The 16,558-nt window shown below is 39.5% G+C and overlaps 1 protein-coding gene across 3 annotated transcripts in view; it reads left to right on the forward strand.

Annotated features, from left to right (window-relative positions):
* The window catches only part of NTRK2 (neurotrophic receptor tyrosine kinase 2), a 334,989-nt gene extending 321,268 nt beyond the window's left edge, over positions 1–13,721 (forward strand). For all 3 annotated transcript variants that reach the window (XM_090274234.1, XM_090274230.1, XM_090274232.1), the window contains 2 exons: positions 11,680–11,838; positions 12,722–13,721. In XM_090274234.1, the coding sequence (XP_090130360.1) occupies positions 11,680–11,838; positions 12,722–12,907 (345 nt within the window). In that variant the 3' untranslated portion in view covers positions 12,908–13,721. The remainder of the gene's footprint in view (positions 1–11,679; positions 11,839–12,721) is intronic.
* The last annotated feature ends 2,837 nt before the right edge of the window (positions 13,722–16,558 follow it).

Here is a 16,558-nt window from a genome sequence, read left to right on the forward strand (position 1 = left end):
TGTTATTTCCCCAACATTGTTGCAGATGACACTATGTATACTAACTACACACAAATTTGTTGAAATGTACTAAAATAAAGGCACATGAAAACAGCAAGATTAATGATATAGTGCATGCAGATTGGGTATTACAATGTAAGCTATACTTTACCTCAGCTACCTCACTGGAGCCTCACAGATAAAACACAGTAAATATCATTGTCCTCATTCTGTAAGTGGAAAACCTATTGTCTAGAGGGAGGCAATGCCTTGCCCAAAACCACATGGAAAGTCTTATAAGCACCAGAATAGAACCCCAGGTTTCTGATAGAGGTCGCCATCTTAGGCAACTCTAGGAGGGGGCATTCACAAGGGCTGCGGTGTGGAGCCCTCAGAGCCTTGCAGTGGTCAGAACCACATGGAATCCTGCTGCAGGTCTCTTTCTGTAATCTCCAGGCTATGCCTGAATGTTTGTTTTTGCTCACTTCTGGCCATTCAGCTGTTTATCACCTCTTTTAGAACTTAGCCTGTGGGGGAAGGGGATAGGCTTGATTTAGCTGTATAAGGTTTTATTCTTATTTAGATGCAAAGGAAACACTCTAAGGCATAAAATAAATTATTTACATCTATTTAGTTAGTAAATGGTTGAGCTAGACAGAAATCCAGGGCTGTTCACTTTACAACCTATTCACTTTCTGTCACCGGTGCCTCTCAAACCCAAGTCTGGTAGAGTTTGGACAGAAGATGCTGTGTCCAGAAACTCATGAAGCCACAAAACAAACATAGTCCATGTTTCTAAAATATCAATTTTAATAAATGAGTTTGGGACATATCATTACTTTTATAGTGCATTGTAGAGTCTAATACTGAATACACCCATTATATTAGATGTTAAAGATGAAATGTAAGACTTGAAAGAAATGCCACACTTGCCACAGGCACCTTAGAATAGACTCACAGACATGGTCCCAATTACTCCCCACATCTTTGGTCTTTTACTAATTTCTGCAGTTTTGGTTGCTTTGGTGGAAATGTTTGAGAAACAACCAGGTACACCACACTGGTTTTCCATAACACTGAGCTTCTCATCTTTACTGTACACAGAAAAGCTGCTGGTCAGAGAGTGAGTTCCAGTTTCACAAGTGCAAACAGCTGCTGCTTGTATGATAATGTGTGCACTTTCTATGGGTACATTTTATCTGCAGGTACGTTGGGAGAGGTATGGGAAAACTGAGTTTTAAATCTAAGCAGTGGCTTTAGCACAGATTATGGCACATAGAGTCGGTGCTCAGTAACAGAGAGTTGCTTCTATTACACGATTTCCTAGCCCTCATGAGCATGGTAAGAAATCATGATGTTTTATAACCAAGGTCACAATCTCTACACATTACATATATCCCAGACATTATAGAAAAGGACCCTAATGATGCAAGGACAGCATTCAGAACTCACTGGAGAAAGCAATTTTTCCATTATTATTGCACTCAGGTGGACCTAGGCATCAGTTCTATATCAAAATGAACTGGGAGGAAAGAGGACCTTGTTCATTTTTAACTGGCTTTTGTGTATTAAGTCCTCATCTTGAGTTAATGGTGGAATGTACATTCTGGGAGTGTCTTCAGCGTTAACTAAGAAGCTGCAGTTAATGGTGGGACAGATGTTTGGTGTCCACCCAGAAACCTGATCTCTCCACTTACTGGACATAATACACCCAGGACAGCAGTAATCACAGTAATTCCAGCTGGCATGGAGAGTGCTTTTCTTCCCCCCTACTTTGTTGACAATTCATTGATTTCTTCCTTTTCTAAAAGCTGGCTGGAACACCAGCCCTTTTGAATTACTTCCATAGAAACAATTTCATGTTGAAATTTTTGTAATAAACCAGCATAATGCAATCACCTTAACATAGACAATGACATGAATACATATTGCCCCTGTTTTTCTGGTGACCTTTGCTCAGCACCATGTCAATTCCTATGGCTTTTCACAATGAAAGAATGCAATGCTCTGGTCTCAAATGCTAAAGAGTCAGATGGTCTCTTGGGTTAAAAACCATAATGCACAGGAGGCCATAAAAAGCTCAGTAATATTGAACATTAAAAAAATGAATTCTTGATGAAATATATGTCATTGGAATGTACAAATTCACATTACGGAGTGATGTATTGAGTTGTCCAAAAAGTCCATTGAGTTTTTTTCCATAAAATAAAAGATATATTTTTCACTTTCACCAATAACTTTATTCATTTGGATATTTTGAGTATGTCGGCTATCTCCTGTGTGGTATAACATTGATTGTTTTCAGTTAGTGTCTCAATCTGATCGCTATCAACTTCAACTGGTCTACCCTACCGTGGAGCATTGTCCAGCAAGAAATCTTTAGCATGAAACTTCAAACCACTTTTGACACATTTTATTAGTCACAGCACCTTCTCCATATACTGCCCAAATCATTTTTTACATTTCAGTTGCATTTTTACCTTTCTTGAAATAATAAAGCATAATACACCGAAAATGTTGCGTATTTTCTCCCATCTGCAATATTAAAATGGCTACACAAAAATTCACTAATTTTGACAAAGTTTTTTAAATGCACACTGATATGACAACTGTCACCATACAATCTAACAAAGTTGGAATGAAGTTAAAGACAACTAAGCATTACTAGAGCTATCTTATGGAAAAAAAGAAACGAACTTTTTGGCCAACCCAATATAAATACAATCATCACAGGCCAGTCAGTATGCGATATTTGCTCTTTCCAAAAGCTTTGTCCTCCCATTGGTCTCTCAGGAAACTCCCCTTAGGTTGATAAGCATTAGTAGGGTGGGGTAGGCCGAGACCATCAGAGGAAGGGGGAGGGCATGTTGTTACTGTCTATGTTTGCTCTATTGTTAAAATGGAGACTCCTTGTTTCTAGATTCTCAATGCGATTCTTAAACATCAGGGGCCAGCGTGGCTCAGTTGGTTGGAGCATTGGCTCATAAATTAAAAGCTGTAGGTTAAAGTCTTGGTCAGAGCACGTACCTGGGTTGTGGCCTTGATCCCTGGTCCAGGTGCATACAATCCCCAGTCCAGGTATATACAAAAGGCAACCGATCAATGTTTCTCTTCCACACCGATGTCTGTCTCTGTCTTTCCCTCTCTAACAGCAATGAAAAAAAATGTCCTCAGGCAAGGATAAAAAAAAAGGGGGGGGGAGTATGATTGCAGTTTCATACTTTATGGAGTTGCTTATTTGCTCCTCATTAGAGCAAATGTAAAAGAAGGTGAAACTATAATCACTTCTAAATCTGGGACTCTTTGGCTCTTTAAATTGTATATAGTACACAAGCAGGGAACAGAAGGACCCATGAAGGATATCGCTTGAGACAACACAAAGTTCAGGAAGCCTTTCTGCTGTTCTCTATACATCACTAAAGAGTTCCAGGGTGTGTTCACACTCCCTTAGCTACTCCCAGGGAAATTGGGATAGAGTGGCGGTGGGTAGAGTGAAGACTGAGATTGCCCTAAGTGTCGCACTGGAAATGAGTTGAATTTGGGGCTGCTGTGGAGCAAAACAGGTTTAAGCCACTTCCTAAGCTCTAGAATTATAGTGGTATCTCAGTACTTATTGGTAGTTTGTTCCAACAAGTGGCAAACAAGTGAGGATTGACGAAGAATTTTCTCTTGTGGGGTGGCGTTGTGACTCATACAAATTCTAGCAAGTGCGATGAGTGGCAAGCAAGCACCGAGTGCTGAAACATTTTTTCTCATCAAAATGCAAGAAGTACCAGGTTTGATGAATTCTGAAGCTAATGAGTATGGAGGTACCACTGTAGCTGGTAACATGAAAACTATCAAGAGTCACCCAGGAAGAGAAGACAGTGATGGAAATGAACATTCACTTGGGGACATGAAGGTGCTAACAGAAGACCAGGGAATTGCATTCTGGACCAGAATTGCACAACTCTTAGTATTTGAAGCCGTTCTTGCTCCTCCAAGTGCACTGGAATAAAAAAGGAAGCATTGGACTGAATGTTTGTGTACCCCCACCCCCCAAAATTTATGTCTTGAAACCCTAACACCCAGTGGCTCTGTATTTGAATATGGGACCGCTAAGGAAGTAACTGAGGGTAAATGAGGTCGTAGGGTAGGACCTCAATCTAATAGCATTAGTATCTTTGTAAGAGAGACCTAAAGCTCACTCTCTGTGCATACGCACAAGCTACATTGGGGCAAGCCAGGAGGAGAGCTCTCACCAAACTGCTGAAACCTTGATCTTGGACTTCAAGCCAATATGAGAAAATAAATGATTGCTGTTATAGCCACCCAGTCTATGATATTTCATTATGGTAGCCCAAGCTAACTCAGGCAGAGAGCCTTTTCTATCCCTGAATCTGACTCCATGTCAGACTCAAGACAGAATGGAAAAAATGCCATCCATTTAGAGAGCTGGGTCCTGGTGTAAACTCTAGCACTTCTTAGCTATGTGGTTTTGGGTAGGTCACTTTGTTTCTGGGCCTAGCAACTCCTCATCCCTTAAATTGGGATAAAAGGATAAGGATGACTTACCCCATAGGATTATTACAGACTCAAATACTTAGCATAACAACAGCTAATATAATTTCCACACTTATTATATACTGAGCATTAGTATAAGAGCTTTATTTATTTATTTTTTTAATCAGGTTTATTGAGGTATAATACACATACAGTAAAATTTATCTTTTTTAGTGTACAGTTCTGAGTTTTGGCAGAGTCATTGAAGTGCGACCACGATGGAGACTGAGAACATTGCCATCTCCTCACAAAATCCCCTCATGCTCTAGTAGGGCAAGCCCTTCACCCCACCCCCAATTCCCAACTTCTGTCAACCATAGGTTGTTTAGACCTATAGTTTTTCCTTATCGAGAATGCCTTATCATATAAATGGCAGCACATGATGGCAGTACAGAACTTTCCTAATATCAACTCATTTAATCTTCACAACCATGTTTTGAGTTGGGTATAATTATTATAGAATAAATAAATGTGGTTATGATATTTAAAAAGCAAAAAATGTGTTATACAAACATAAAGTTTTATTATTGTTGTTATTTTATTATTTGTATTGTTATTATTTTATGGTAGAATAAAGATAGAATTCTCAATACAATTTTTGTATTGAATTTGCCTCATCTGTTGACCTAGAATCCAAGTGTCAGGAGATAGTGTTGATAGCTCTGTGACCTTTCCCTTCCAAACATGATCATTTGCCCTATACTGGCAGGATAGAGATTTAATTGTGGGGACAAAAAAAAAAAAAAAAAAAAAAAAGATTTGCAGAAATATTGTTAGCAATAAGGTCCAGCATGCCCTCTCTTTGACTAATCCCAAAACACTTGGCTTGAAGTTACTAAATCATAACCCGTCTGCTATGACCATTATGGTAAAAGATAATGAAGGATTTCCTAGACTACAAATAACAGTAATTTCAGGTGTAGTGATAATCAATTCCCACTGTACAAGAGGGTGACCAGGAGGTCACCAGCACTTCTCCTGACTCAACTTGATCTCTCTTCATTCAGAACTCTTCTAGGCAAGGCTGGAAGGGCTGACTTTCTTCCCATGAATTATCCCTTGATTCAGGAGCCATACAGCACAAAAGCACCTCATCACTTTTTATAATTGGAGAATTCTGATCTTCCTGGATGTGGTGAGAAAGTGACCCACAGTCTGACCACAGCGGTTCCAGTTTCTCCAAGTCTCAAGAATATTTTGCACACATTGTTTCTCTCTCTTTTTTTTAATAACTTCATGCTATAAGTGCAACACACAAAATAAGTAAATAAAGACCAGCTATTTCTTAAAGTTTACAGCTTTCATGAACTCTTAAGGAACAGATCAAGAGAAAGTGCTGAAACAAAGCAATCAGGTGAAGGGAGCATGAGGAGGGCTAGAAGTCTCTTCAATATTTTATGCTGCCAAAAGCCTCTGACAGCTAATCATCTCTTAATGGTGCTTTCCCTTTGGCCTGCATGTTTCTTAGGGAGTGAAATGTTTGGCTTCCAAACAAGTTATCCCTCATTCACTGAGTACAGTAAATACTACAAACTGGAAGTAGCCTCCCAGGCATCATTGGTTTTGCTAGTTGAGTTTACAAGGTCCCAGATTAGCATTACTCACTTTATACCACCAATAGTTTCAAAGCCAGCTAGGCATTTGCTTTGGATCTATAGAAAGGTTCCAGCCTACCATTGTGTCTCTCATAAACACAGAAGGGAAATGCGGCATCACCATGGAAGAATAATGAGTTGTGGTAAGGCTGCACATGATCATTTGGAGAGAAGAAGAGAATCAGGCAAGACTAAGTGGCTATTTGAAATGTGGCTGAACAAGTGAGACTTGAGAGAATATTCAAAGAAATGGAAGTAGAAATGGACTGAGAAGGGGCAACACTGAGAAGAAAGGATGCAGTAGAAGAAGAGAAGATGAAGGAGGAAGAAGGATGATAGATTTATTTTTTGTGAAGCCCAACAGAAAAAAGAGAGCTACACTTGTCACCTCCTCTGTCATCTCCCGGTGCACATGGAAAGTGAGTTGTGCATTCATTGTTACCTTGTACTAGAAAAAGAGGTGCTTTGTATATTTGTAAAAAATGAGAAACAACTAGGTTCTCAGCATGAGTAGAGGTGGGATAGAGAGGTGTCTTCATACTACTAGTCATCAGTTCATAGCCACACTTCCTTGGGAATTTCCTTGATTTTCCCGAATTCTAGTTTTCCTATGTAGAAAAAGAAATCATATTGTTTGTTAAGTGACAAGAAAATTTTTGCAATTTACAAACTGATGACCAAAAAGTATGCACCCAAAGAGTATTTCTTGGTTAAGAAATATATATTGCAGTTCTAGTGAGTAGATGTGTCTAATTTAATTTAAAAATAATAAAATTATCAATTTCTAGCACAAGACAGTTTTACCAAAGGTCTTTTAATGTTCTCTCTGGGATAAAGGATGCTCAAGTCCAGGTATTTTAACTAGAACACAGTTGTTATTTTTTGTGTTTAACCAGGTTATTTAATACATATCACAATCAAAATTGTGAGGTGTCACGGGAATCACACGAAGAGCTATATGAAAAGTTCTTTTCTTGATATGTTTTAAAAACAGAACTCATTATTTTCTGTAATTTGATTTATTTTAGTCACTCTGGGAATTGTTTTTGGCCACGGACCTCAGACATTGTTCTGGTTAATGTTGCTGATTTCACCATGTTGCAATGATTAGTAGCCATGATGGTCATTCAGTCTTTTCTTTTTCATCGCTTAACTTTCTTCTTAAGCCTTTGTCCTTTTTCTCCAGCCTCTTAAGATATAACATACTAGTCACCATCTGTAGAATAAAACACCTTTTGTGTTATACATTATGATATCTTTTTTAGACTTTATTCCCAGAGTGAATAGTTCCAGGTCTGCACATATACCCGCTGTCTACTCTACAGATGGCAAACTGAGGATTGGGAATTCTCCTACAACTTAGCTTTTATTCTCCAGCTGAACCCTGGTATTTTTGGTTCCATTTTATGAGGAAGTTACAAATTTCACTGAATCATTCTTATTTGTAATGTCAATTACATGGTTCTTACTTGTAGTATCAAATAAGTGAGCCAGTTTCCATTCATTTATTCTAAGGCTTGGTTGTATCAAGAATTTAGAGATGTTATTGGAGGATGGATAGGAAGGGAGCAAGCACTGATCTCTTTGAAAGAATACTTTAAGATTTCCTTCCCAAATATCATACAAGAAACCCACTTGAAGACAGGGTATGCTTATCAAGCAACCCCCTCATGCCCTGCCAAACATAACTGATTAGCATCCACCTTTCTTGAGGTATGTGATCTGTTAGCAAAAAAAAAGGAGTGTCCACCCTGCTGTGTTATCAGAGCTGTACTAAATGCACACAGGGCTTCCTGTTACTTAGAAAAGACACTAAGCTATAGCAGGGACAGAGCATTCCTTGAAATGGTGGAACTTGAACTTGCCTTTAGTAGGTAGAAAGGAGATCAAATTTTACAACGGGCTTGAGTAGGTTTGCCCTGGGTGAGGAGCCACACCTAAGCTCACTGGCTGAAAATGCAGGGCATGTGTTGGAGACTTCAGGAGCTGGAAACACAGAGCGACCTATCAGAATGAGAGAAAGATGTTCAGTGGGGAGACATTATATGTGTGGCTCTAGTTAAGCTACTTAACTCTTTGGACTTTGGAGGCATTGTTTGTAATATGAAGGCAAGCCAATGCCTACCCAAGAGGGTAACTATTGGGTTTAAGAGATAACTGAGTGGAAATTCTTTGTAAATGTGAAGTACTAATAGTTGATGGATGATTATGGTGGCAAAGTGGTGGTGGTTAGTTTCAGAACCAGAACCCCAGTATCCAGGGCTTAGGAAAATAAAAATTGCAAATCTAAGTGAACTCCCAGCAGACTGGATTTCCCATCTTGATCAGTTCAATCTGGTGAGTTTAGTGAAGGGCATGTGGCTTGACCCATATGGATCGCTGGAGAGTCTCTGTAGGCACCGCAGCATATCCAAGAGTTGAAGCAGCAGTTCTGACTGCCAGTGCCATACTTGCTATTGCATTCCATGTCACAAATATTTAAGCAAGGGTGTGAGTGCAGATTGCCAAATAGCACAATACAAAACAAATGTCTCATTGTGTTTGTTGCCACACAGTATGTGGTTTTGTGAGGCTCCCAAACCACCCAGTGATTGTGAATGAAATGTGATAGTAATTTGTAACAACGGTGACTCTTTACTTTTGTGACAATCTCCAATATCCTGAGAAATGGCTGCAAAAGGAATGTTCATAAATGTTCTAAAGGGCTTAGAAAACTTGTGAACCCTATCTGAACTTTTATTAGATTCTCCCACACTCACCCGTTTGACATCAGAACAAGGAAAGCATTATTTATAACAGCATGTGTGAAATCCCAAAAGGAATTCTTGAAAGAATTAAAGTGAAAAATCTGTCTAAACGTAAAATAAATGATCAGATGGGAAAACATGTAAATCAAAATTTGAACCTTATTTTTTCTCCTTTAAAGGAAACAGGAGCTTTTCTTTTTTTTTTTTTTTTTTTTTTTGGCCATTAGCAGTACAGGGTAGAAAACCTGATAGAGTGGGTGCTATAGTCACAGAGACCACAAAACACTTGTCACTGCAGTGAGGAGTACAGGAGAGATGTATGTGTTGACTTTCCTAATGTCTCTGGAATGGCTGCTTCCCATTTTGAGGAACTCAGACAGTAAAATTATAGAGAAGGAAGCAATGTCTTGAAAGTATTTAGTGCATTGAAATTTATATTGTCTGCTTAGGTATTAACCTTACAATAACCCTGGAAGGTATTCATTGCAACCCACATTTTACATTTGTAGAAAATAAGGCACCGAGAGGTTTGGCAACTAGTCAGGGTTACCCAACTAGGAAAGGGTAAACTAGGGTATGCCCTGAAACCCAGCACTTCCAATTTCATGGGTTGAGTGTTGTCCGCTGCATTGCAGCTCGGAATCCACAAAGACTATGGGAAGGCTGGTGTCTTGCTAGATTAATGCTTGCCAGAGTGTGTTTTTTAGCTGTTTGGTTTTAGAGGATGTTTGTAAATGGTTCTCTGTCTCTCTCCCTCTCCTCTACAAACACAACTTCAAATTAGTTTGCCACCAGCATTCTTTCTGGCTGACCAGTCAGTGCCTGCATCACACAGGTTATGGTTTAGATATCAACCCTGATGGTGAGTATTGTCATCACCTTCAGACCTGTCCAGGCAGCTTCATGATGAAAATCTGTACTCATTGAACAGTGACTACCTGTCCCTTCAGGGATGAGGAGCACGTGAGAAAATCAAAAGCTGGTGAAAGATAACCAGCCTCTACTTAGTGTAGGAGCTTTAGGTGTATTCAAGGCTAAACAGTAAAGATATGGGTGCGCCTTAACCCTGAGTCAGCAAGTTATGTTCCTACTTGTCAAGTTTGGAGTCATTGTACAGGGAAGAATGGAAAAACAACAAAGAGCATCCCCCTCCTTTCATATTTGTACTTTCTTTGAGGCTAAAAGCATTGTTTGAAACCACCAAGCATATTAGACATCTCTGACTTTCTCAGCTCCTTGGGCTCTGAGTTCAGCAGCATTTCTCAGGCATTGTTAGTCCATTTAATTTTTTTAACGTGTCAGAGGTGGATATTGAGGCATATAATTGTGGCATTAGTCTCAGAACCCAGGGACTGAAAGTTGTCCATGAGGTCGAGTTCCCAGAGTCTGTAAACTCACCCATTACCCCGATGTCAGGCATAGCATTTGGGCTAGCTGCATTGGGGTTCACCAGCATGAAAATTGGACCACCACCATAGGGCTACTGAGCAGAAATCTGATCATGGTTATAAAATCAGAAAACCCCAATGGGCTACAAGCCTGAAAATGGAAGTAGGAAATCATGAGCAAGTCTTCTTTGTCAAACAAGGTTCTCTTTGCCTGTGCTAATGCTCTTGTCCTCTAACACCTCAGCCTCCATGTTTTCACTAACATTGGTTTTTCAGAATCATAGTTACTCATTTACTTTTGTAAATTAGCTCAGTTGCAGTGCCCTGTCATAGAGAAAAATTCTGAGCTAGGAGTCTAAAACTTGAGTTCTTTTTTTTTTAAATATATTTTATTGATTATATTGTTATAATAGTTCCAATTTTTCCCCTTTGCTCCCCTCTGCGCAGCACGCCTCTCCCTCAGCAATGCCCCCCCCCAGTCCATGCCCATTGGTCCTACATACAAGCTCTCCTGCCTCACCCTTTCATATATTCTTCTTCTTTTTAAAAAATTAATTAATTAATTAATTAATTATTTTAACAATTAAAAATAACAATCCCTCCCTCTCAGACTTAAGACCCTTTATAATCTTATAAAGGACAATGGGTGAAGGTCTCGAGCTCCTCTAGCTGCTCCAAGCTGGACATGGTCATCATCCTACCTACCCTTGGGTCCAGAAATCCCTAATAAGAGTGGGGGTGTGGAGGGGAGGGTGGCCTTCCCACATGGGGAAGGATCGTGTGGACTCCAGGTCAGTTGGCTGTCCCTGGACAATGGCCAAAACCTGAGTTCTTTGTGTCATTAGCACCTGAACCTCAGTCACCTCATCTGTAAAATGGGAGTAATGTCTGCCTTATTTATCTCTGGATTGTGGAGAAGGTGTTCAAAGAAACACTGCACACTTGTCCTAACATCTTAAACTGGAAGAAAACTCAGGCTTCGCTAAGGAAGTAGAGTCACTTGGTGGGCTATTTAGGAATGAAGACATCCCTACTTGTTATCCTGGTCAAAGTTATCTTGTTAATTAGAAGGTTGAATCATCCTCATACCAGAAAATGTGTGTGTGTGTGTGTGTGTGTGTGTGTGTGTATGTTTTATCCAAAGGAACACCCACCTAATCGTCAGCTCTGCTCCAATCTATTTTCAAATTTCATAATTGCAAATATGAAAACATTTCTTGATAATTCTTTGCCCTCTGTCTCTGGTTCTTGAGATTATAAAGAAATCATATTTTCCTTCTGTGTTTATAAACCATTAAAATTAATACATTCAAACAAAGGAAAGGAATAAAAATGTCCCCCACATCTCCCTTCCATACCTTTTTCTCTTATGGTGGGAACTTGGTTTGGGGGTGACTAATGCCTCCTTTTTCATCCTTTTTCTGCCAGGTTGGTGGCCACACAATGCTTCCTATTCGCTGGATGCCTCCAGAGAGCATCATGTACAGGAAGTTCACCACAGAAAGTGATGTCTGGAGCCTGGGGGTCGTGTTGTGGGAAATCTTCACATATGGCAAACAGCCCTGGTACCAGCTGTCCAACAATGAGGTGTGTAGTGGGCTGGGTGAGACTCTCCTAAAGGGCTGACACCAAGAGACACCCCTTGGCTGGAAGTTAGGACATGATCTAATGTGGCTTTGTTGGGTACAGCACCTCCCAAATGACCTGCCATGTACCTAAACATCATGGCCAAAGTACAGTCACTCTCAAAATTTGGAGTTCTAGAAAGGGAAAAGCAGTGTTTGCTGACATACTTGACATCCTCTGGTGACGGGACTGAGGAATCACTGTGTGCTGTTCATCTAGGAAAATAAGAGTGTATGTGACATTCCAGCACCTTTACAGTACAGCTAGCTTTTGTGTAATATTCCAATAAGGTTTCAAGTTTATTTCCTTTTTGTACATTTCACCACACCATCCACTTCTAGTGAAAAACTCATTTTGCTTTCCTATTCTAATCCTTTTGCAAATATGTCTATATTTGAGGCATAGCTTCTTGGTCAAGCACCTCACATCTTCTTCAGGTCCAAGTCTGTCTTTTACCCAAACTCATTATTCAAAATAAACACTCATTTATATAGCCTTGGGGTCCCTCATCAGTCAACAACACCCTAACACAAAGGTGGCCTAGGTCCATCTCAGGTTGGTAAAACTAAAACACTTTGGAATTCTAGGGTGGGGCTTGAGATCATTCATATAGGTGAGTTATTTTCCACTAGTCTGGTGAAATCAGTGTTTATGAAAAATGGGTTTAATGCAATGAAGCACAATATATGAACCTATAATAATTTCTCTCTTATTTCTGAAAGAAAAAACAAAAACAAAAAAACACTGAGTGGGTTTCTTTAAAGCAACCGTCTCTTTGCGCTGACATTTATTTTATCTGTATTGTTTTTCCTCTTGTCTGATCCCATCTTTGATCTCCATCCAGGTGATAGAATGCATCACTCAGGGCCGAGTCTTGCAGCGACCTCGAACGTGCCCCCAGGAAGTCTACGAGCTGATGCTGGGGTGCTGGCAGCGAGAGCCCCACATGAGGAAGAACATCAAGGGCATCTACACCCTCCTTCAGAACTTGGCCAAGGCATCTCCGGTCTATCTGGATATTCTAGGCTAGGGCCCTTTCCTGCAGACCAGTCCTTCCCAAAGCACCTCCTCAGATGGGCCAAGAGGGAATGTCTTTTAACTGCTGCTGGATGCCATCAATCTGCTGTTCTCTGTTCTGACAGTGTTAACAACAAAGACACCAAGAAGCTTTCAGAGGGAAGCAATGTGTACTTCTCCATCCGTAAACACAGTATGGACTTCTTTTTGGCATTATCTCTTTCTCTCTTTCCATCTCCCCTGGTTTGTTATCTAGTTTTTGTTCTGTTTTTGTTTGTTTCTTTTTTTGTCTTCCCTGCTTCACAGTTCTTACCCTTTCTTTTTTAATTGATCTGGCTTCTGCATTACTCTTAACTCTGCATAGACAAAGGCCTTAACAAACCTAATTTGTTATATCAGCAGACACTTCAGTTTGCCCACCACAACTAACAATGCCTTGTTGTATTCCTGCCTTTGATGTGGATGAAAAAAAGGGAAAACAAATATTTGACTTAAACTTTGTCACTTCTGCTGTACAGACATCGAGAGTTTCTATGGATTCACTTCTATTTATTTATTATTATTACCGTTCTTATTGTTTTTGGATGGCTTAAGCCTATGTATGAAAAAGGAAAACTTGTGTTTAATCTGGGAAACACTTTAATTATGGGAGATTAAAACCAGAGAGAAAGAAGATTTATTATAAACCTCAGTATGAGAGGAACAAAGGAAACCATTGGGATCAGCTGGCATCAGTCCCTGCTTAGGAAAAACCCAGCAACTGTTAGCTGGGAGGAATGTATTCAACACCTTCCCCTTCTGAGGAGTAAAAAGACTGTTGCACTCTGTGACATGGACTATTCATTTCTCATCACCAGAAACTAGAGTGTAGTAGAGAGAAAAGATGGCTTCCATGGGATGCAAGATGGTACATCACATACTCAGACAGTCTTGTCTTCGTAGGTCATGGTCATAACACTGGTTTGTTTTCCAAGTGTTATCCAATGACCCTTTGTCAAGTTCTATTGAATAGGTGGATTCTTGTCCAGAGTCATTTCAGGGTTGGGTAGGAAAGCCAAGGACTTGGAAAAGCTAGACCAAGCTATACATTAGGAGGCAAGCTTCTCTTATATTGAACTTTTCAGATAGTACTTCCCTCCAACCCCTACCCACCACCTACCTGTCCTTTTAACTGTGCAAGCAAAATTGTGCATGGTCTTTGTCGATTAATACTTTGTGTGCAGAAACTACTGCTCCAGACATTGTGCCCCTGATATGTAGAACAGGTTTATAAGAGGTATAACATATAATTAGGGGAAACTAATGGAGTTTGTAAGTTAAGTATAAATGTCTCTGGGCTGTAGGGTGGTGGTGGGTTTTAATAAATATGGACCCTGAAGCCCGGATATTCTCGTGCAGGTCGAACCTACTATGAGACTGTGGGACTGTGGGAGAGACAAAGTCAATCCCTGAGGGAAAGGAAATCTCATCTCTGAGGACAACATATGCATTGATGTTCAGTGTGCACAGGCCAAGTCCTCGCTCTGGGCTCTTGTTGGGAGAGTGGTTTCATTCCAAGTGTACTCCACTGTCAGTATGCTGTTTTGTTTTCTTCACTCCATTAAAAGAAGTAAAGTAAAAAAAAATAGGCATAGCATGCCAATGGGAAGCTATGCCCAGACCGGGCTTTGGAGGTGTGCTTCTGGGCACAGTCCCAGGTTTTGTGAAATGAAATTGTAAATTTAAATAAAAATTTACATCTATTTGGATGATCAGTTACACCAAGGAAGAAAAATACTTTTGTTCCTCAAGAAAACTTGCTACCCTCTGTGAGGGGAATTTTGCTAACTTGATACTTTATAACACAAGCCAGATCGAAAGGGAGTGATTTTAATTCATCTGAAGTCATTTTATTTCATATTTGTTTCTGAAGGTGCAATTGCTCTGTTTAGGTTTTGCTTGTGCCCGTAATCACTGGACCACCTTATTTTCCATTATAGGTTTTGAAAGCCAGTTCTCAAAAAAAAAAAAAAAGAAAAAGAAATAATTGATTAACAGATAACAAAAGGAAATCCATTAACATCTGCAGTCAAGTGAAGGGGGTTGGATAAGATAAACCTTATAGTCTTAAAGTTCTGCTCTGGCCTATGAGACATGGGAGTTGAGTTGTTCTCTTTGTCAGTGAAAAAAACCCTCCAGAATACATATAATAATATAATGAAAGCCATATCTCCATGATATATACCTTTACGTATATATCCTATTAAGGACCCATGGTACTGTTACAACACTGTGGCACTCTGTGAAAAAGTGAAAATGGGCAGATTTGTACAATTTTTTTTTTCTAGATTCCATCACTGTTGACCTGAAAACCTACACAGGTTGCCATTCTGCGTGACTGGCCAGCTGCTCTGGGGGAAGACGCTCCTACTTATTTTGTTTTACTTTAACAGAGAGCAAAGAGGCAGTGCTCTAAAGGATCACATTTGAGGAGGGCTGTGCAGTTTTAGAGCAAGGCAAATGAGAAGGTGGAAACATTCCATTCCATTCCAGTGTTGTTTTCCTCTGGAGAAACAAAGCAAAAAACAAAACAAAACAAAACAAACAAACAAACAAACAAAAAAACACCTCTCCTTACCTTTTGACAAGTCCCTCAAGGTCTTGAAATGAAAGGTTCTATGCAAGTGCAAAGCTTTACAGTTATTTCTATTGCTGATTATTATTTTTTCCTCTGTTGTCTCAAGAGTATGTACTGATTTCAGTGACGTCTTGCATTGAAAGAATACCAGATTGCTTTCCAAGTAGTTGAATGAACCGCAGAGTATCTTCAAATGTCCCACACTGGTCCTCCACAAATCTCTTCTGCTGCTGTTCTAATTTTTAGAAAAGAAACAACCTCACTCTGAAATGTGATGACCACAGAATATGGCCAGCCGTTAAATTCATTGCAAACTACAACAATAGTGATGACAAACCTAATTCTGAAGCCTAAACTCCGGCAACCATTTTCATTAATAAATTGTTTCATTGTTTTCCAAACAATTGTCACATATATTAGCAAATTCTCCCCATTTATTTTTAAAGGTGAGGAAATTGAGACTCGGGGAAGTTAAATGGCATGCTAGAGATCTCCAGGCTAGCTTTTGGCACCACTGGGACTAAATCTAAATGTTCTGACTCTGAAGTTCATGATTCAGTCCACTAGAGACTCCAATCCAGGAAAGAAAGAATGCAAACAAATACATGAAGCAGGATATGAAGTTAGAAGAACAAAATGAAAGACATGAGATAACAAGCAGCTGAGATATTGTGATATATAATCATGCTCATAGCTTCAGCTAATTCCCTGTACACTGAACCAATGTTATAATCAGGCTTATTTAGACAATATTTTGAATTATGCTATAAAGAAGTATATCAGGATTCATATTATACATGTGTCACATCAGCACTACCTGTGGTATGTTCATGTATTTATATGCGTGTTATAAATACTTGATTTATACATAGACAGACACACATACATATGTGTGTATTTCTGTGCTTATGTATAAATTTATAGGCACACAGTGATAGAGACAATTATGAGTAGGGTACAGTATGAATAATTGTTTAAAATCTGCTAAATAACCAAAACTTTTAACATCATTTGCCATTAGTGCTTCCATTCTCCATGTGGATAGGA

This window comes from Furipterus horrens, unplaced genomic scaffold, assembly GCF_987537825.1.
Source record: "Furipterus horrens unplaced genomic scaffold, mFurHor1.1.pri manual_scaffold_4, whole genome shotgun sequence".
Classification (NCBI taxonomy): Eukaryota; Metazoa; Chordata; class Mammalia; order Chiroptera; family Furipteridae; genus Furipterus; species Furipterus horrens.